The sequence below is a fragment of the Micropterus dolomieu genome, linkage group LG02, assembly GCF_021292245.1.
Source record: "Micropterus dolomieu isolate WLL.071019.BEF.003 ecotype Adirondacks linkage group LG02, ASM2129224v1, whole genome shotgun sequence".
Lineage (NCBI taxonomy): Eukaryota > Metazoa > Chordata > Actinopteri > Centrarchiformes > Centrarchidae > Micropterus > Micropterus dolomieu.
Genome location: NC_060151.1, coordinates 16,915,511 through 16,934,343, shown reverse-complemented (window position 1 = coordinate 16,934,343; position 18,833 = coordinate 16,915,511). Strand labels below are relative to the sequence as shown.

Genomic DNA, 18,833 nt, shown 5'->3' with positions numbered 1-18,833 from the left:
TCCCAGCTGGATGTGAATGCCTTTCAGGTCTTCATCAGAGCAAAGCATTAGCGCCTCCAGGTCCAGGTGCTCTCTACTGAATGCAAGGGTGAACTCTGGCAAGGAGATGGCAGACAAGAACGCATCTAAAGGAGAGGTTTCCTCCTCATCATCATCCAGTCCCAGGTCTTCCTGATCCCAGGGCAGATCACCATTCCCCTCAAAGCTAGCAGCGTCTTCCTCTGCATCAGACAACTCGTTCTGAACTAGGTAGCCAAGACTTTCGTTCTTCCCACTGGGAATGTCCTGTGACATCAGCCCCATCTTCTTCATGAAAATCAGATCTCCAAGGCCGGGCCGGCTGAAGATGGAATGCTTGACAGGTCCTGGTTCTCCACTGGCGTCATCATCTTCAAAGCCTGTCGTTCCTTCTTCATCTAACATGCTCTCATCCTGCTCATCGAAGACATCAAGAAACTCTGGCTTCTCAGTTGCTCCACTCTGCTGTTTGAGGAAAATAACGTTCCCATCTCCTCCTGGCCTCTGCAGTGTGCCTTTATCTTTCTTACCAAGCTTCTTCCGGAGTGTGGCTGTAAGAGAGCCGGATTTATCAGCAGCGATAAGCTTGGAGAACTGTTCATTGATGCCAGTCATGGTACCACCGCTTGAGAGTGCTGATGCCATGCTGGCCTCTGAGACAGACCGAGTATTGCCTGCTCCACGGTGCATTTTATTCATCTTGCTCTGGTGTTCCTTCTTCACCTTTTCACAGTGTTTCACACGCTTTTCTGCTTCTTTGACAGCCTCCTTCTTAAGATTGGCGACCTTCTTAGCATTTCGGTTGGTCTGTTGCGACGCAGAAGCGTCTAGGAAGCGCACACAGTCCATGTGGTCACGAGAAGCAGCAACATCCATAGCTGTGTGGAATTCATTGTCCAGTGCAAAAAGGTTGGCACCGAAGTTGACCAGAAAGCTGAGGATCTGCATGTGGCCATTAGAAGCAGCATGATGCAACGGTGTGTTTCCCCAGATGTCACTCTTATTGGGGTCTCCTCTGTATGGCACAAGAAAAAAGATTTGATTTAAAGTAATGATCTGCAACATATTTTATGAAATATGTTTTGCCACTCTAAATCACTAATTGCCATCACATAATAATGATTAATACTTCCTCCAAGAATATGTAGCTGTATGAAGAGATATTCTGTATATATATATCAAAGTTAACATTTCTGGTTTAATTTTTATGGTTTTATTTGATTTGATATATTACTGGACTATAAAACATGCAAATATGAGGGACAACTCAACAAAGCTGGAATATTTATTTCCAACATGGTACCAGGATGTGAAAACACAAACATAAAACAAAACAAACATTTAATTATAAAATGTATTATTAAATGAAACAACAGACTCTTAAAATAAAAACTATCTCAGTGTAAACAAATTCAAAAATATTCACATCAATACACCCACATACAACAGAAACAGAGTTTTGTAAAGTAAAAATTCATTAATAATGTAAGATTATAGCTCTGACCTGATGTCTAAAAGCCTGGATTTTGTCGACTTAATATGTAATGTAACTATTCTACAATAGTGCACAAGTGTAAGAAAATAAAAAAAACTTAAAGAAAGAAGATCTTACTAAGAAGAACCAAATCCCCAAAAAGTGACTCTTCAAGCCCACAGTATAGGAGGAAACTCAAAGAGGAGAGATTGGAGAGTCAGACTGCTAGATTTTGATGTTGCTTATTTGCCACTGTCTATGGCACATCGAGTGTCTTTATTATTATGTTGTGTTAACTTTACAGTCCCATCACCAGGTAATTCCAATGATGGCCAACAAGTCTCTTTAGGTTGTTATCGTCAGTTAAATCAAGTCTCAGATTTCAAGTTAAAAGAATAGTCTGACATTTGAACAAATACACTTTGCTGAGAGCTAGATGAGAAAATTGATATCACCATCTCTTGGAATTATCAAGTCATGTTGTACATCAACTCTGAAACACCTTTTTTGTGCAAAGACTTATTATGCTGACAGTAGCAAGCTCACATTAGCAAGAATAATACATAAATTTGTAAACGATTTAGCCTAGGCTACTAAAATGAACACCTAAATTTAACTGGGACTGTTAAGAATTGTAGCAATTTATGCTAAAAATTGATGGAAAGCTGGTGACCTACAAGTTTCTCACCTTGACCTTATTGTAGGGGTCTGGATAAATTTTCTGTTCTGATCTCAACAAGTCTGGACAAATTAATGAGTAGGCAACAATAAGAGACAGGATTTTTATGATGTCATCACATAGACTTCTCAACAAGTATTTTACTACAAAATACAAAACACAAAAATATTTCCATACAAAATATGAAGCTATTTTTATTAACCCTATGAAATACAACTGACAATATCCTATTTTGTATTTTAAATACATATTTGAAATACATGTATCATAAATACTTCCCATCCCTGACAGCAACGTGTCGTTTTTACATGTTTTGTACAGGCCAAATGAGACATGGAAAAATGTGTTAAATAGTGAGCTTTAGATGTCCTGGTAGGTGGATTTTGTTACCTTGTTTGGGCAGAATCAGGCTAGCTGTTTTTCCCTGTTTCCATTCTTCTCATCTAAACATGTAAAACTATCCCTTTAAATGACAAGGTAAGAATTAACATAAAGCCTTTCAGATGCAAAATAAACTCACAACATATAACAAAATAATTCTAAATACGGCTGAAGATAATTGGTAAACTATTAAGATTTAAAGTCCTCCAGTGATGTGCCTCATTGTCACAGCCATAAAAGCCTTGATTGCTGTATTCCTCCTACAACTTGTCATAAATCCCAGTTTATGCTTGCAATGACCAAAGCGGAAATGCTTCAGTTCATGGCCACGTAGTGAGACGTGCACTACGCCCTACGAAAAATCCTCCACACATCTTTCCTGAACCTCATGTTTCAGTAAGAATGCTGTGCTAGATTTTAGCCTGTCTATTGTTGCATTGAATAAGGGATGGAGGTTGGGGGTGGTGGGAATAGATAAAGGACTCTTTTGTTTTACAGGATGTCTTTGGCTGACTAAACATTTGGCTGTGCCAATCGGAGAGCGTCATCTAAAGAGTGGAATGAAGAAATTTTAGTTCATTATATTATAATGAACGTCATGTGAACACCAACACGTCTTGTCAAACCCAGAAGAAACCTGCACAGTATGAAAATGCATATTTATCAGCCATAAAATTCATCAGGCAATGTGTTAACCTTTGCTCAGTGAACACTATCTATTAGTTTTAGTGCATTATGAATATAGTAGAATGTACTATTCTATTATGTCTTAGTGTAACAATATGGCCAAACTGTTATGTCATGCTTGGCATACTTTCTTTAGGATAATAATCATAGAGATAAAGCTTGCTATGGCTACACAGGGGATGGAGAGGAGTATATCATGCTTACTCTCTGCTGCATATGAGCTGTAGAGCATCGATATGTCCATGGAAAGCTGCCAGTAAGGTGGGAGTCATGCCATCCTCATCCCTAGCGTTCAGGTCCTGCCTTGTGGCCTCCTTCAAGATGTCCAAGTGTCCATCAATTGCTGCTTTGTGGTACCTAGACATCTCTTAAAAGAACATAAAAGGTCTAAATAAATATCTCACTTTCTTTCCCTTTCTCCCCAACTCCTGCTGGATGCACAGACTGACGCGACTGCGGACCCGAGCAAACAAAGTGATCACTGGGCGTTAACACATCAGCAGCCCAGAGCCATAAAACAAAGGCAAAGTCCAGTTCACTGCCATCAGGGACAGAGTTTCCTGAAACACCATTAATCTACTGCTTGAGAACGAGAACATTGCTTTAAACTGAATTAGCCTATTAAACTGTCAAAGAGATATTTCCACTGTATTTAGTATTTTCTGTCAAATCAGTGTAGTGCAGTAAGAAGTACAACATTTCCCTCTGAATTGTAGAAGTATAAAGTAGCATAGATGTAAAAGTATAAATACCTCATAATTGTACCTATGTACATTGAATGTAGGCCTACTCCACCACTGGTTAAAAACAAGAAGGCAGTGGAAACTTTTATTATAACTACTTTAATTAATTATCTTATTTAAACTGGCTGTACCGTATGTTTATCAGTTTCGTACATAGCCTTCAGGCATATGGGTGTATGATTGTTTTGTTATGATTGTTTATTTTAATTATTTTTTTTTAAGTCAGCAAGCATTTGTAAAAAGAATAATTACAAAAGTGTATTGCAGGCATATCTTTGTTATTTTTATTATTTATTATTTAATCGACTGCGCCACCCTCCAGTCCAGTGGGTGGTTGTGGTGCATCTTGATGGCTTGCTACACGGCAACAGAAGAAGAAGAATTATTATCACCACCGGTTCAACCGGTTAACCAATGAATGGAGACGGGGAGGAAACACTGACCGATAGTTTTCTTTTTCTACATTGCTTTCCTCTTTCTGGCAGCAACTTGGTTTATAAATGCCATGTAGTCGCAGCTGTGAGTGGATCTAAATCCCCAAACAGTTCCGCAGCTAGAAAAACCGGACCGACCACCGCGGCTATCTCTCCTTTCCTCGGCTCGCTCCGCCGTTAACGTTAACTTCCCGGTGTTTGCTCTGACCGGGAGAAGCTACAGAAATGTCCGACAACGGTGGCTCGGCTGTTCTGTCTTACGAGACGCTGGTTCACGCTGTTGCAGGTGCAATGGTGAGCAGAGAAGTGCACTTTATGTCAAGTGTGTGGGTGTGCCTGGTCTCGTCTTACTAGATTGATGCTAGCAGCTCTGGTGTTGAAGAAACTGCTTAAGTGATCGAGCCTGGTGTCAGTTTGTTTTGTGTTTTTTGTTGCATCACCACATTGTATTGTCTTTTAGGGGAGTGTGACAGCTATGACCGTCTTCTTTCCTTTGGACACAGCCAAAAGCAGACTGCAGGGTGAGTAGGAGGTCTCATAGGTTACGTGAAAGCAGTTCTCTTAAGTCTAGTGCAAAGATTTATTGCTACCTGAACTTTGGACATCTTTAATAAGCAGCTCAGGTATCATTTGTTTAGACTGGCCTTTGTGTATTTTATTTATTTATTTATGTTTATGTTGTTTTATAGGTCTGTTTCCTTATTTTTTTTTCTTGATACCCACTTCTTGAGGGGAACAACACCGTTTCAGAGTTTCTGTTGTAAATTTCAAAAATACAAAAGTCACTACTCAAGCTGAGATACCGTGGTGCAGAGGTGGAAGTATTTAAGAAACAGTTTGAGGTACTTGTCCTTTTTCTGCTGCTTTATACCTCTACAATATTTCAGAAAAATATTGTACTTTTTACTCCACTAAATTTATTTTATAACTTTTTTGTTACTTTGCAGATTAAGATTAATAAAACAAAATATAATCTTTGAAGAGATCATGATGTAATATTATAGATTAATGTAAAACTTTATTAATTCCTTGGAGGACTTATGCATTTGTTTTGCAGTGGATGAGGAGCGAAAATCTAAATCTACCCCCGTCATCCTGGCTGAAATAGCGAAGGAAGAAGGCCTGTAAGTATAGTTTCGAGCTGCACTATCACACAGCCCACTGGGTTAGAATTCCATCAAGTTTATAGCTTGCTTTGTTTTTAAAATCAAGTTTCTTGGTTTGATTTGAACAGCTAGAGCTGAAACAGTCAATAACTAGTCTACAGCAGATTAATCTGCAGCTGTTTTGTTAATGGTTTAAGTATTGTTCTTTTATTAAACATGCCAAAAAATCTCTGGTTCCAGCTTCTCAAATGTGAATATTCTCAGTCTTATATGAAAACAAAATGAATGTTCTTTGGGGTTTTGGACTGTTAACAAACAAAACGCAAGCAATTTAAAAAGAAAGTTAATAAAACTGATTTTATAGACAAGATTAATAAATAATCAAAAGAATTGGTAGTTGCCGCCCTAATCTAAGCTAATGTAGCCACCTGACTGAGCACTCACTATTCAAGTAACTCTCCACCACATCTCCCAGTCAGTCTTTGTACAGAGGCTGGTTACCAGTCATCTCCAGCCTCTGCTGCTCCAACTTTGTCTACTTCTACACCTTCAACACACTGAAGAAGCTGATGGCATCCGGTCCAGGCAAGTCCAGCCCCAGCAAAGACCTGCTCATGGGGGTCATGTCAGGTAAACACACATACAGTAAAACTAACAATTGTTAGTTAACTAATTAAAAGAAAATTGTGAAATGTCCATCCGAGGAGACTCTAAGGTAATATCTTTAAGAGTTTACAGAGATATAAACAGAGAAAAGCAAAAAAATCTCTCATTGATGATTACTTTTCTGCTGATTGATTAATTGACTCTCCGTTTCAGCTCTGGGTAACAGCCTTGTTTACTTGCTAGCACTCTTCTTCCCTGCTTTTGTTGGCGCTGTACAGCCATTTGTAGATAAGTGGAATAATGTGAAACTATTGTCAGGGATGTGATCACCGTCCCTCATTAAACAGCTGCTCCACCGACAAGAGGGCAAAAAAACCTTTTTAAGAACGATTAAAGACATCTAACAATCTGTTGTTCCTGCAGGGGTGGTGAATGTGATCCTGACCACTCCCATGTGGGTGGTCAACACTCGCCTGAAGCTGCAGGGAGCAAAGTTCAGAAATGAAGACCTCCAGCAGACCCATTACAGGGGCATATTTGGTGTGTAATATATGGTTTTAAAAGATCAGACCGTTATTTATTTATTTTTGTTTGTTACTGCACAGTTATAAAACCCTGCTGTGTTTGGGCTTTCCCTCTCAGATGCTTTCTCACAGATTATAGCCATTGAGGGTGTGGGAACTCTGTGGAACGGCACTCTGCCCTCTCTCATCCTCGTCCTCAACCCGGCCGTACAGTTCATGTTTTATGAGGCCATGAAGAGGAAGGCAGGGAAAGGAGGGAAGAAGGTGAGAAGGACACAAGAAAGACATTGTTGTGTAGAATACTATATTATCAAGGCTACAGTAATAAGTCAGCCTCGACTCCTTTTCAGCTGGGTTGACTCCGTTGTAGTCAAGAACTTGTGAGCTGAAATCAAACTCTGAACTAGATCAGTATATTTACCAAGTGGAAACAAGCATCGTCCCATTGAAGGGGAAAGACATGCTGCATGTTCTGTTTCTTTTTTCTTAGCTGCCTACAATTAATTGTGGAGAGGAAAAGACTATTAACTATAAAGAACTATATTTGATTTTATTGTTAAAGACTATTGCAGTTCAAAACCTTCAAGCCTGAATGGCTGTGCTGTGAAAGAATCAAACAAGACTCTTAAAGAGGCCATATTATGCCTTTTGGCTTTTTCCCTCTCCTTTTATTGAGTTATAGATCTTTTTTGTTCATGTAACAGGTTTGCAAAGTGAAAAAGCCCAAGGTCCAGCCCAAAGGGAGTTCCCATCTCTGACAGAAAACACTGCTTTGAACTGCCTGAAAACAGCTCATTTGTAGTCCAGCCTTTACTTGTGCTTTCTGGTGACGTCCCAAGAAAATACGCATCATAATGCTCGCCTTGCAGCTAGTCAGACACGCCCACGTCCCAGAGCTCAGTTATAACGTTATGTATGAAAGATACATTTGTTACAAATTAATAACTCACCACCCTGAAACTGTTGCTCCGGTCTATGTTCCTAAACTGGCAAGGGGATATACTGGCGCTGGTTATATAATTAGAATATCTTCAAAAAGTTGAATTTTCATTAGTTGTCAGTTTTAATCATCACAATTAAATGAAATAAACATTTGAAATATATCAGTCTGTGTGAATGAATGAATGAATATAATATCCAATTTTCACTTTTTGAATGGAATTACTGAAATAAATCAACTTTTTGATGATATTCTAATTATATATCCAGCACCTGTACAGGTGAACCAAAGCCCTGTTTACCGGCTTCTCACGACCCGCCCTACTCTGCTTCTGATTGACTAGTAGTCCTTAACTAGCAACTGCACATGTGCAACTCCCAACAAAGATTTTATACGTAAGAGGCCTCACTCTGCAGCTTAAACGGAGCATTCAACACACAGTGTGAAAAGAGGAGCTGCAGCATTGTGCAGTATGATAAAAAATATGGTGTTTTGAAACCATGTAAACCTGTACTGGTACAACCCCTAAATACAATTTTGAACCTGAAAATAAGCAAAATGTGACCTCTTTAAGGCTGTACACTCTTATGGTGCTTTCAGATCAAAAGGGAGCGTTCGGGCGGTTAGTTTACATACAAAGTCAATGCAAAGACGCGTAGAGCCGCGATTTCCTGTCGGGCGGCGCGAAGCACATGAAGGGGGCGGGGCTGGCGACGTGAAGGCAACGCAAAGGAATTGAATATTTTCAACTCAAGCGAGAAATTCGCATGACGCTGAGTCGCGATAGCCTATCAACGTTGAGATTGTCCGTACGTCACCAACAGCTTCAGAGCGTTGTGTGGAGAGGACCAGGCAGAGCGGGCGATTGAAAATCTGCTGGGCGACTTAGAGCTGCTAAACTTGGGCTAGAGCAGCAGGGAGCAGCGCTCCAGCTTTCGGACAAATAAACACCCGTGGTCGGACTGGACTTTGCTCGCAAGTACGCCGTTTGCTCGTAGGAGGAGCTCGGAGTAAACTGCTTTTTATTAAATTAGCTTTTTACTTTAGTTTTTAGGATTACAACGTTGATTTATCTTCACTTGAGCTTCTCAGCAGCTAGATTCCGTGCGTCGTTTGGCACTACTTCATATTTATATAAAAACCGGACAAAACTGGACATTGCTGGGAGAAAAGAAAGCGAGGAGGTTGAACTACCTGGTGAGTTCAGAAAACGTGTATGGAATTTTTTCCAGCTATCGTTATACTTTACTGTGACCAAGTTAGCATAGCCCTGGTCGAAACGAACTCCATTCAGAAAATAAACATTTTAGAAGTTGTTGTCTTGCTGACAGACCTGACAATGCATGAATTTGTTAAATCTTTTCTCATACCACAGATATCCTCAGCAGAAATCTTTCTCATTGGAGCCATTGCCAAGGCCATTGCTACCACCGTGACATATCCTCTTCAGACAGTTCAGGCCATCCTGAGGGTAGATACTGTGTTATATAAAATGTCTTCCTCTGTTTTTTTTTCTTTTCCGCACATTAGCTACTGTTGAAGGATAAGACTGGTGATATCTATATATATTTTTATTGTGAAACAAATCTGCCAGACAACTATTTTCTTGGTCTGGACCATTTGTCCAGCAGCCAATGGAAACAAGTTTACTTGTCCTGACCAAGAAATCCCAGCATAAAATGGTGATTTGTCATTTTTAAACCTTGTTTTTTGTAGTTGATAGTTGATAATGAACATGGGCACTGTAGTTTTTTGTACTCACTAGTGCACTAAATGTGTATCAAATATATTGAGTAAGATTTGTTACAAACAGCGGCCAGCTGTTAGATGTTAGAAAAGTCCGAAAGTACTGAGAGATGGACTAGTGCATTGTCGGTTTTAGTTTTAGTCGTTTTTCCAGCCTTATTGTTTTTGTTTTGTTATTTTAAAAAATGTTTTTAATGTATTAAAATGTGTAAAGAAAACTTTTTTTTTTTTGATGGCAAGAGAAGAAAAAGAAGCATTTTCATTAGAGTTTAGATTTCATTGGGAAAAAATATGAAATCCAATCGGAATGAACCTGCTTTGTGCTTTCTCATCAGTTTGGCCAGTACAAACGTGACGGTAAGGGCGGCGTGATCGGAAGCCTCTCAAACATTTTCTCCCTCCTCATGGACAGAATCAAGTGAGTGCAGCAGCTACGAACATGAACACACAATGAGATTGATTATCATAGGTGGTCATTAATATACATCTGTTCGCTTTGTTACAGGAGGTATGGTGTTCTGGGTTTATACAAAGGCCTGGAGGCCAAGCTGCTGCAGACTGTACTGACAGCTGCCCTCATGTTCGTTGTGTACGAGAAGATCACTGGTGCTACCTTCAAAGTCATGGGCCTTAACAAGAAACTGAAGCAGTGAATACACGCTCCCTTGAATACAGTAATGCATTAGTACCACCAGTATGTTCTGTCAACGCCTCAGATGATGTGCTTATATCCAGGAATTGTTTCAGCCACATAAAGGTTGTAATAAGAGGTGGGATTGGTGCCTTTGGGGCCACAGATTCCCACACTTGCTTAAAACATACACAATAACCAGATCTGGGTGTAACACCTAATCCCCTTGCTTTCTTTAACTGGGTCCATTTGTGCAGACGGACCTTTGATTTTCTCCACTGGTGAATCCATGTTGCGATGGATCACAGTGATCTTGCAGGAGCTTAATTTAGTTTGATTTTCATACCAACCTTCTCATCAAAATCTTGGCAATAAAGTGAATGAGCTTTTTTTTTTTATTTGTTATTTTTTTTTTCAAAAGAGGAGACCAATAATTTAGCTACTTAGCGAGGTATTGCCTTGATCTAACTTAACTAGCTACTGGACCACTGTTCACACACTCTTATGTTATAACTGAATTTAAATGAGTTTGATTGAAACCCTCATGAAAAGTCCTGCCAGATAAATGTAATGAAAACAATAACTGAAAGGGAGAAAGTGCAGAGCTTGCATTCATATTTATCGATCTGTGTGTAAAATCTGCACCTTCCCAGCTCAGCAATGTTTTTATTTTAACATTTATAATATATTAGGTAAAATTAATTTAATATAAATGCCAATGAGCACTTAATCCATCAGTCTGAGAGTAAAGATTACATGTGTACAAATACTGCAAAAGGTGCTACATGCCTCTACATCTGATCATGAAAAACTGTACTATGAACTGATGTAAGTGCTTTAAAATGACTGTAAATGATTTACACAAACCCATGATCCACAGATCTCTATTGTCTTCATGATTGTATTGGTCAGTATGAGCATTTTGTCACACAGGTGTCTTCCATTATTTACCTCAGTGTCTTGTATCGTGTAGTCAGGGCTTGCAGTAATTTACAGTACTTGTTTATCACAGTGCTCTTTTTCTGATTTGGTAAATGTAAGTTTCTGCTGGTTCTCAGCTTAAAACTGTGTGTGACAAAGCAGGAAGCACTGAACAAATAAAATGTCAGGTGAGACTGGAGAACCAAATCTTTAATAGTTTAGGAGACCAAAGCTGGTGAATATGTTGCTGTTAGTTATAAAACAATGGCAAAGCAGTGACACATTTGGACAACAGTATGCTACACCATGGGTATTAATTAATGTCTTCTTCATAACTGCCTTGACTTTTTATTTGCTCCCAATGACAGGACATCACATTGCTGAAATGTTTTGTTTTAACAGTTTACATGAACATACTGCTTATACAATACTTGAAGTCATCTTCATTCAATTACACAACTTTGTTTTAACATATAAAGTCTTTTCTAATTTAATTTCATTTGACATAGCACTGTTTGTGGTTCCATTTATTGGAATAACAATGGAATAATAAAGTTTGACAAACCATATTCACATCAGTAAGTTTTTTAAATCACCACATGCAAGATGGAAAAAAAAATGCTTCAGTTCTTACTGCTTAGCAAATAAGAAATGAACAAATGAAGTAAAACTATACACTTTAAACTGCAATGGAATAAACTCCATTGGAGGTCTGAATGAACTGTCCCAGTTGGTTGTCTTGGTTGTAAATCGGGACTACTGCCTGGACATCTCCTCCACATACCAGTGTGGCAGGAAGGAATACTGGGAGTCCTTGTGTATGGAGTAGGTCACATCTCTGTGGGGCTCAAAGGAGAACAAGTACACCACACTGGAAGAGAAACAATAATGACTCGTTACAACAGAGGGCTTAAAAATATATATTGGTTTAAAATTAAAAAAAGGTTAACAACATAGCATGTCATTACAACTCACCTTGGATTGTCTTCAGTGGCTACACTCTTCACAAAAGACAGGAAGTCACAGCAGAAGTTCATACAGACTGTCGGCTTCCAGCAGTTGTGTTCATTCTGTCCAGAAGACAAACAAAATTGTTTGGATTAATCTTGTGAGCTTTTATTTATTCGTGTCCCAGTTATTTATTATTTTTCCAGAATAGATTTTTCAGTGCTTTAGCTTTTGATGACCAATCACCAGTACCTTGATGAGATGTGAAATCTTAGAGATGGGGAAAGTCTCCACAGCGACAACCACTCCTTCATGATCCCGAAAACCCGCCACAACACGAGGGACTCCGGGAAGAAAAGACTGGGCCCACCATTTCAGCAGTTTGAACCTGAGGACCACCACCACCAAAATGAGGGGGGAAAAATCACTTTGGCCAGCTGTGTGGGTAAATCCAATAACCAGCAGACACCATGAAGTGAAAAACTTTTCACTTTTCGTTTCAGTGTGTATGTTTTAGTGGCATCTAGCGGTGAGGGTTGCAACCAACTGCTTAGCCACTGCTCCCCCCTCCCTTTTCAAGCAGTCAGGAGAAGCTACGGTGGCCGACACCGGCTCTTGTGCTAAATAATATGTGTGGTCCTCCATTTGTCCAAATTTCACATCTCTTCTTACTTCTAACAAACTAGACAACCATTACTACTACTTTTTACATATTCAACATATCCTACTAAATACACACTGGACCTTTTAATTATGTGAAGCTTTACTGTTTTATCATCCACCTGTGTAAGTTGCTGCGCTGTTTGGGGGTGCAGATCTCTGCAGAGGTCTTGAGCTCGACGTAGCATGCAGGAGGAGCTGGAGCATTGGGATCTTTATCCCGGCAGTCCACCTCACCGGAGAATAAAAGTCTGTGATCTTCGAGCCGAGTTTGCACCACAGTGCAGAAGGCCTCATTAGTGTTAACCACACCGCCTGGGTCGGCTAAACTGTGGACGTTATCTGCAGGGATGGATCAAAGGTGAAGTGTTATCATTTACACATCTGCCTATCACCGTATGTGTCGAATGTAATATAATAAGACAGAGTGGTATGTATGGAAGCCTATTTCTGCCGGGGGAAAAAAAACAGTGAGGTGTGTTAGGAATGATTCAAGCGATGTCACAAGTTTGGCCATTTAAGTCATATTTATGAAAACAAGTTTTACTACTATATCAAAATGACCAAGGCATTCTTAATACTACTAAGTTAAAATGACACAAATCAAAAATAGCAGATACAAAGTCACAATACCAACAGATAAGTCACAATTTTGACTTTTTAAAATGTTTGACTACTACTTTACAATTGGAAAAACTTTGACTTTAGCTGTAGGTCAAAATCAAATAACATTTTATATTATCAAAGGTCAAAGCTAAGAGATATAATTAATTAAGTCTAATGTTTGAAATATTAAGTCATAATTAAGATAGTAAATCAAAATGATGAGACACTACATAAAAATACTGACTTGTTTATTATCAGAAGTTTTGACCTAAACATTTCTTGACACCCTTAACATTTCTAATTTTGCTTGCTTCCATGTCCATGTTACTATTTTGAAATGCAATGAGTAATTTTATTGTTGTCATGGACTTGGTTGAAGACGCTGCCCAGTTCTGAAATGAAGAAGCCTCTTGGATGAGAGGTGAAATGTCTTATGTCGTATCTTCAACTGAGTCGAGTTGCCCTTGATTTTTACCCCTCTTGGATAAAACCAAATGTTTTTATTGTAAGGCTGTATGCGTGTGTACAGCCGATTTAAGGCTGATTCAAGATGATGACTGATCAGTAATTAAGGTTTGGGGAAAGAAAGTAAACAGCAGTTCTTATAACATTATTGTACAAACCTACCTGCACAGGTGTATTGCTCGAACTTGTATCCCCAGTACATCATCTCTTCATGCCTCCCGGTGCGGTTCTCTCGCTCCTTACGCGCAGCTTCTGTTTCCACTTCACTGATGTAAAGAGTGCCCTTAAATCTGGTGACCGCTAGCAACCAGCCCTCCCGTGTCTCATAAGGAGTGGTCAGCAGCTTGGTCAGATGACCACGCCAAGTCACAAAGTCAACATCTAAAGCACTGGGAAGAGCAGAGGATGATCAAAGAACACGTGTCCAACAGGAAACACTGTTGTGGTTAGGGGTGGTTGTTGGATTAGAGACTACAGATCATGAGTGAGTATCTTTCTGTCTGTGTTGGTCCTATGTGATGACCTGGACCTAAAAAAAGTAAACCAACGATGACACTTACCTTGATGAGGCCGTGGTCACCCTTGAGCTGAGCTTCGATCTATTGGCCAAGATCCAGCGTAGGATGTGGTCCAGCTTCTCCTTCACACTCTCGTCTCTTTTTATATAGCGGTCCTTGTATCCATCCCTCAGGTCAAAATTAGGATTTCTGTCAGGTTCCACGTAGTATCTCATCTGCCTGCTGTCATTGAAGAATCTACGCTCAGCATCGAGGGAAAAACAGCCCACTTCGACTGGCTGTTTGTACACAGGAAAGTCTCTTTCATATAGCTCCCGTCTGGTGCTCAAACCCCGAGAGCTGAGCGGGTTTGGCCCAGGAGTTGGCCCAGACTGATAGTGGTGGTTTGGTCTCAAGTGTTTATTCTCACAGTGATGTCTTCCACTGTCATCTCTTCTTTTGTATGCTGACTGCCGTATTTGGTAACTGGAGCTGGGATTGTGGGGTCTGCGTTGGTCCATCGCTGCCTACTGTGGTGGGGAAAATAGCAATGAAACAAACAGATGACATTGGTGATTACTCATTTCTTCTTGATGGTCTCCTGCAGGAAAGCCACAAAATCCTCTGCCTAATCATCATTGTAATGTCACTAAAGAGACAGCGCTAACCTTTGTTTTTTTATGCTGCTACTAGTCCAATAACTGTTTTATGCTGTGAACACTGTTATTTCTATGTTGCAACTTCCTTAACTCCGCATTTTTATGTGATTATGTATCCCACTTTGTAGTTACAATTGTGTATTGTTTATACAGTACCTTTTATTTTAATTTTTTATGCTTCATACTAAACACAATTGATCCCCAGTATATACTATACTGGTTTTTAAGATTACTGCATGGGATCAACAAAGTTTATCTTATTTAACCTTAAATATACCACAATTGTGTGTTTGTGAATGCATACATATATAGTTCTTTTTTATGTGAAGCTAAAACCATATTATTGTTATTTACATTGTTTACATTTTCCCCAGACTTAAATTCAAAAAGTGCACTGCAGAATGTTCTGGGTGTATATGTGTCTGTGTATAGCCTTTGTATATAAATAACTGTGTATAGCCTATTGTTTTATTTTATTCATTTTAAATGTTCCAATATTTTAATACACAGTTAATTGTCTGTTATCTGTGTGTGTAGCAATAAGGGAATACATTTCGTGTCGTTATACAACCTTGTGCTGAATAATGACACATAAACAACCTTTTGACAGTTTGATACCTTGCATAATGTGAAGATAGACATTTGTATTGATGGCTGTGTAGAAGTGTTTGCAGCGTTAAACACCTGTGCATATAAATGAAGGTCTCTAAATATATATGTACAGTATTCGTTTCCTTGCCGTTATTATAAAAAATGTTTAGAATAACTAAATCACCGGTAAATAAATGAAAACCTACCTTATCCAGCATTGCGTTAACGTACACAAGAAAAGCAGTTAACGTTAGGTTTCTGTCAATGCCAAGTCAGACCCAATAAAAAACAGGACTTTGTGTAAAAACTATATCATATGTTTCATCCTCTTTACAAATTAACACAAAAAAGGTAAGAAAGAATACACAAAATGTGTTTGTTTTGCTAGTTGGGTAGCGAACTAGCACCCGAGGCTACATCCATGCTAACACCAAACCTAACGCTACTTCCGTATACAGTTTGTCATCCAATCCGTTTAGCGGCAGCCGAGACACTTCCTGTAAGAAGCTGGGTAACTAAAGAAGACTGTATAAGTTGTTTGTTGAATCTGTGAACATTGGGTGGTTTTGAATTTGACCACAGCGATGCGAAACCAATATTACTGCTATTAGTAGCTGTCAGGTAAGTGTTTTAACCCACTAGTTTTAAGGGTGTGTTTGTTTATGTGTTCAGTGTACACACAAAGTAGCGATAGCTAGCTAGCTGCATTAGCTTGGCCAACAAGAGAGACAACCATAGACTGGATGAAAGAGGAACCCAAATGATTGTCGTATAATTGTGTGTGTCATCAAAGTGAGTTTCGCAAGTCTGTTTGAATTTTTTTATTTTTATAATACTTAGTGGTTAAAAACCTGAACGAGAGAAGGGGAGTTAGGTTTCTGCCGTGGACCTAAATTTGACCATGACATTTCATCCTGGTTGAAAAAACGCCAGTATCTCACAAAAGGAAAACTGGTATTCATAAGCAACGTTGAATTTACAATTTATTCAGCAAAAGATGCCATCTCACATAGGATGTGTGGAGAAAGTAGCTGTCTGGGAGACCAGATTAATTCTGCAAGTCATGATTTAATAGTCTGATTTACCATAACTTCTCCTTCAGATATGAACAGAAAACGGGCTCTGATTTCAGACACTTTCATGGTGAAGAAAAGAAGAGATGGCACAACGAAGTTTGGGGCTGTCAGTGATGGAGATGGTAGGTGTGACAGCTATATAGCTAATTCTAGTTTTGTTGAAATCTCATTAAAGGGTGTAAACATTTCTTTGCCTAGAAGGACCGCCTGACATCAAGTGCACCCTTGAGTACCTCATGACACTGTTTCCCAGGAAGCTCTTCAATGACACCTTGCCTCAAATTGTTCTTAAGCACCAACTCTACAGTATACACAAAGACAAGACTTTGGTGGACAAGGAGCTGGTAAGTGGTCTCTTTAGTGTCAGAAAGGTCATGTGTTTCTCTCTCTAAATGTGAAAACGCAACCCACGGCCCTCCTTGTGGTCCACAGAATAAGCTGCGGGAACAAGGAGAACTGCTGATGTTCCAGCTCGGGTTTGACGCAGAAGCTTTTGGGCTGATTTTTGCTTCAGATTACAAGGCCAAGGTGCTGGCAGGGGAGAAGGGCAGAGCGACACAGGCGACTGTGGAGAAGTTCTTGGAGAAAGTGGTGTCGTCTTGCACAGATCTGAGCTTCAGCAAAGACAAGATACTCAGGGAGTTCCACTTCACAGACTCGGAGATAACGTATGAAAGACTCCTAATTGTTTCTTGTTTTGTTTTACTCCTTTGTATAATAATGTATCAAAAATGGGAGGTTCCTTCCAAACTGAATTGTTTGACAAACTTCACACCTAGCTTTAAACAAGATTGTTTGAATAACACTATAACATGACTCAAAAATCATTACGTCATTACAAATAATGCTCAAACGTACTTTGCGCTTGAGTAATAGTGCAGAACCAGAACACCAACCATGTTATAGTTTCACTAAATAGCTGGAAAAGCTGAAACAAAATGAGTTTTAATACTTTAGTTATTTGATTTTTTTTTTTAAATGGCTTTAATTAATAAGTATCTCCTGTTGAACAGTTTGTTAAAATAGTTACTTTTTGAAACATCAGACTTTTCAAAGATCAGCACATAATATTTTCCCACCATGTAGGCAGCTGGTTAAGTCAGGGGTCCTGACAGTGAGGGACGCAGGCAGCTGGTGGCTTTCCATTCCCAACTCTGGCAAATTCACCAAGTACTTTATACAAGGTGGGTGTTAAGAAAAGCAGAGACTCAAAGATGTTTAAGGCTGTTACATGTGCATTTCTCAAAGTGCCTTGCTAATTGGAAGGACTGTTTGTTTCTAACCAACTTACCGGTTTTCCTGTCAGGCCGTAAAGCAGTGCTCGGCATGGTGAAGAAGTCCAAATATAGTGAAGTCTTAAAGGCAGAGCTAGAGGAGCGGCGCACAACGGCGCATGTGAAATTCCACATGAAATACCACATCCATGACATTGTTGGTGCAGAGCTGGTAGAGAGGTAATATTTGGTTGTATACAGGTCACACTCTGACAAGATTCCATGTTAAATTGTGTGTTGTGGTCAGAAAATGATGGAGTATGATTGCTTAAAATCAGTTTTTTAACAATGACATATTGCTACTTTGTAATTTATTGAATTAAGTCCGTTTCCTTCCCAGCATACCGACAACTTCAGGGACACTGTTGCGATTTGTCAATTCCTGAACCGCAGCAACAAGACTTACATCGGTGTTTGGTCGAAGCCAGTGAGCGACCGAAGATGAGAAATGCATAAGATGGTCAAAGACTGTTTGTAAGAGGACAGAGTAAATTAATTTCAGATTTAGGTTCTGTGCCAAATGTATTATAAAACCTTGTGGGTTTATGAATTGTCAATGATGTTGACATGACCTTGTTTGGTTTGTCTTGTAATAAATATTCAAAGTTTCTTTGCGTCATACGTGAGCGTTATGACTTGTGTGCACACTATGAAAGCACTGATACAAATGTCCCTCTGTGTGATGTTTGAACTCAGGCTAACCTTTGCTATCTGTAACCAGTGTGCACCACAACTGACGGACAACAAGTAGCCCAGTCAGTCAAATCTGCCCAACTGTCATAAAAAGAGCTGATGTTTTATTTCAGATGGCCAGGCCACTTATACTATTTATTACAATCCATTGATATATATATATATATATATATATTATTTTCAGTTGTTGAAAGGTGTGAACAGAAATGTTTATATGTAATTCCTTGTTTATTTTATACACCACTACATTTTGGAAGGAAATATTGTAGTTTTACTCCACTACAATTACTTGACAGCCGTAGTTACTTTGAAGTGATTTTGTTTTTTGATCTTTATTTAGTTTAGGTAAGTTACATAGTTTAAGTAGTTAAAACATATCTGAAGTGGGGATAGGACAAGAAAAGTTATTCTAACTTCTTCCTACCCCCTTTGAACATGACTGTTATTTGGACCATCTGCAGATGATTTTTTTTG

The 18,833-nt window shown here is 39.2% G+C and overlaps 4 protein-coding genes across 8 annotated transcripts; 2 read left to right on the top strand and 2 right to left on the bottom strand.

The window, feature by feature from the left end:
• Window positions 1–3,604, bottom strand: anks4b (ankyrin repeat and sterile alpha motif domain containing 4B; the record flags this gene model as incomplete). Its single annotated transcript, XM_046033130.1, has 2 exons — window positions 3,444–3,604; window positions 1–1,033 (listed from the first exon to the last, which is right to left on the bottom strand). Coding segments are annotated over exons 1-2 (1,194 nt in total), but the record flags the coding sequence as incomplete, so codon positions are not given.
• Window positions 3,605–4,370: 766 nt separating this feature from the next.
• Window positions 4,371–11,459, top strand: LOC123956598 (peroxisomal membrane protein PMP34). Its single transcript, XM_046028897.1, has 9 exons — window positions 4,371–4,710; window positions 4,877–4,937; window positions 5,474–5,540; window positions 5,998–6,152; window positions 6,552–6,668; window positions 6,771–6,916; window positions 8,968–9,063; window positions 9,674–9,756; window positions 9,844–11,459. The coding sequence occupies exons 1-9, from the start codon at window positions 4,642–4,644 to the stop codon at window positions 9,989–9,991; spliced, it is 942 nt and encodes a 313-aa protein (XP_045884853.1). The 5' UTR covers window positions 4,371–4,641; the 3' UTR covers window positions 9,992–11,459.
• dxo (decapping exoribonuclease) lies at window positions 11,083–15,914 on the bottom strand. The gene is made up of 7 exons (XM_046028883.1): window positions 15,523–15,914; window positions 14,130–14,596; window positions 13,732–13,958; window positions 12,621–12,840; window positions 12,091–12,226; window positions 11,866–11,960; window positions 11,083–11,761 (listed from the first exon to the last, which is right to left on the bottom strand). Exons 2-7 carry the CDS (start codon window positions 14,585–14,587, stop codon window positions 11,647–11,649), a joined length of 1,251 nt encoding a protein of 416 aa, XP_045884839.1. The 5' UTR covers window positions 14,588–14,596; window positions 15,523–15,914; the 3' UTR covers window positions 11,083–11,646.
• Window positions 15,796–18,275, top strand: stk19 (serine/threonine kinase 19). Of its 5 annotated transcripts, none has more exons than XM_046028936.1 (7): window positions 15,796–15,937; window positions 16,449–16,514; window positions 16,594–16,736; window positions 16,825–17,060; window positions 17,479–17,576; window positions 17,699–17,846; window positions 18,007–18,275. In XM_046028936.1, the coding sequence occupies exons 2-7, from the start codon at window positions 16,457–16,459 to the stop codon at window positions 18,050–18,052; spliced, it is 729 nt and encodes a 242-aa protein (XP_045884892.1). In that variant the 5' UTR covers window positions 15,796–15,937; window positions 16,449–16,456; the 3' UTR covers window positions 18,053–18,275. The 5 variants fall into 5 exon arrangements, with proteins under 5 accessions (XP_045884892.1, XP_045884885.1, XP_045884868.1 ...); XM_046028929.1 differs by having other exon boundaries at window positions 16,591–16,736; XM_046028912.1 differs by having other exon boundaries at window positions 15,797–15,815; window positions 16,419–16,514; window positions 16,591–16,736.
• Window positions 18,276–18,833: the final 558 nt, after the last annotated feature.

What these genes read in the sequence shown, in the direction of transcription:
- LOC123956598 (XM_046028897.1), top strand. Translation starts at nt 4,642, where the DNA reads ATGTCCGACAACGGTGGCTCGGCTGTTCTGTCTTACGAGACGCTGGTT. An exon ending in ACGCTGTTGCAGGTGCAATG is followed by an intron (nt 4,711 to 4,876) that starts GTGAGCAGAGAA and finishes ATTGTCTTTTAG; the next exon opens with GGGAGTGTGACAGCTATGAC. An exon ending in CTCCTCATGGACAGAATCAA is followed by an intron (nt 9,757 to 9,843) that starts GTGAGTGCAGCA and finishes GCTTTGTTACAG; the next exon opens with GAGGTATGGTGTTCTGGGTT.
- stk19 (XM_046028912.1), top strand. Translation starts at nt 16,421, where the DNA reads ATGAACAGAAAACGGGCTCTGATTTCAGACACTTTCATGGTGAAGAAA. An exon ending in GGCTGTCAGTGATGGAGATG is followed by an intron (nt 16,515 to 16,590) that starts GTAGGTGTGACA and finishes TTCTTTGCCTAG; the next exon opens with AAGGACCGCCTGACATCAAG. An exon ending in CTTTGGTGGACAAGGAGCTG is followed by an intron (nt 16,737 to 16,824) that starts GTAAGTGGTCTC and finishes TGTGGTCCACAG; the next exon opens with AATAAGCTGCGGGAACAAGG.
- dxo (XM_046028883.1), bottom strand. Translation starts at nt 14,587, where the DNA reads ATGGACCAACGCAGACCCCACAATCCCAGCTCCAGTTACCAAATACGG. An exon ending in CAGCGCAGCAACTTACACAG is followed by an intron (nt 12,227 to 12,620) that starts GTGGATGATAAA and finishes GGTGGTCCTCAG; the next exon opens with GTTCAAACTGCTGAAATGGT. An exon ending in GCCACTGAAGACAATCCAAG is followed by an intron (nt 11,762 to 11,865) that starts GTGAGTTGTAAT and finishes TTTCTCTTCCAG; the next exon opens with TGTGGTGTACTTGTTCTCCT.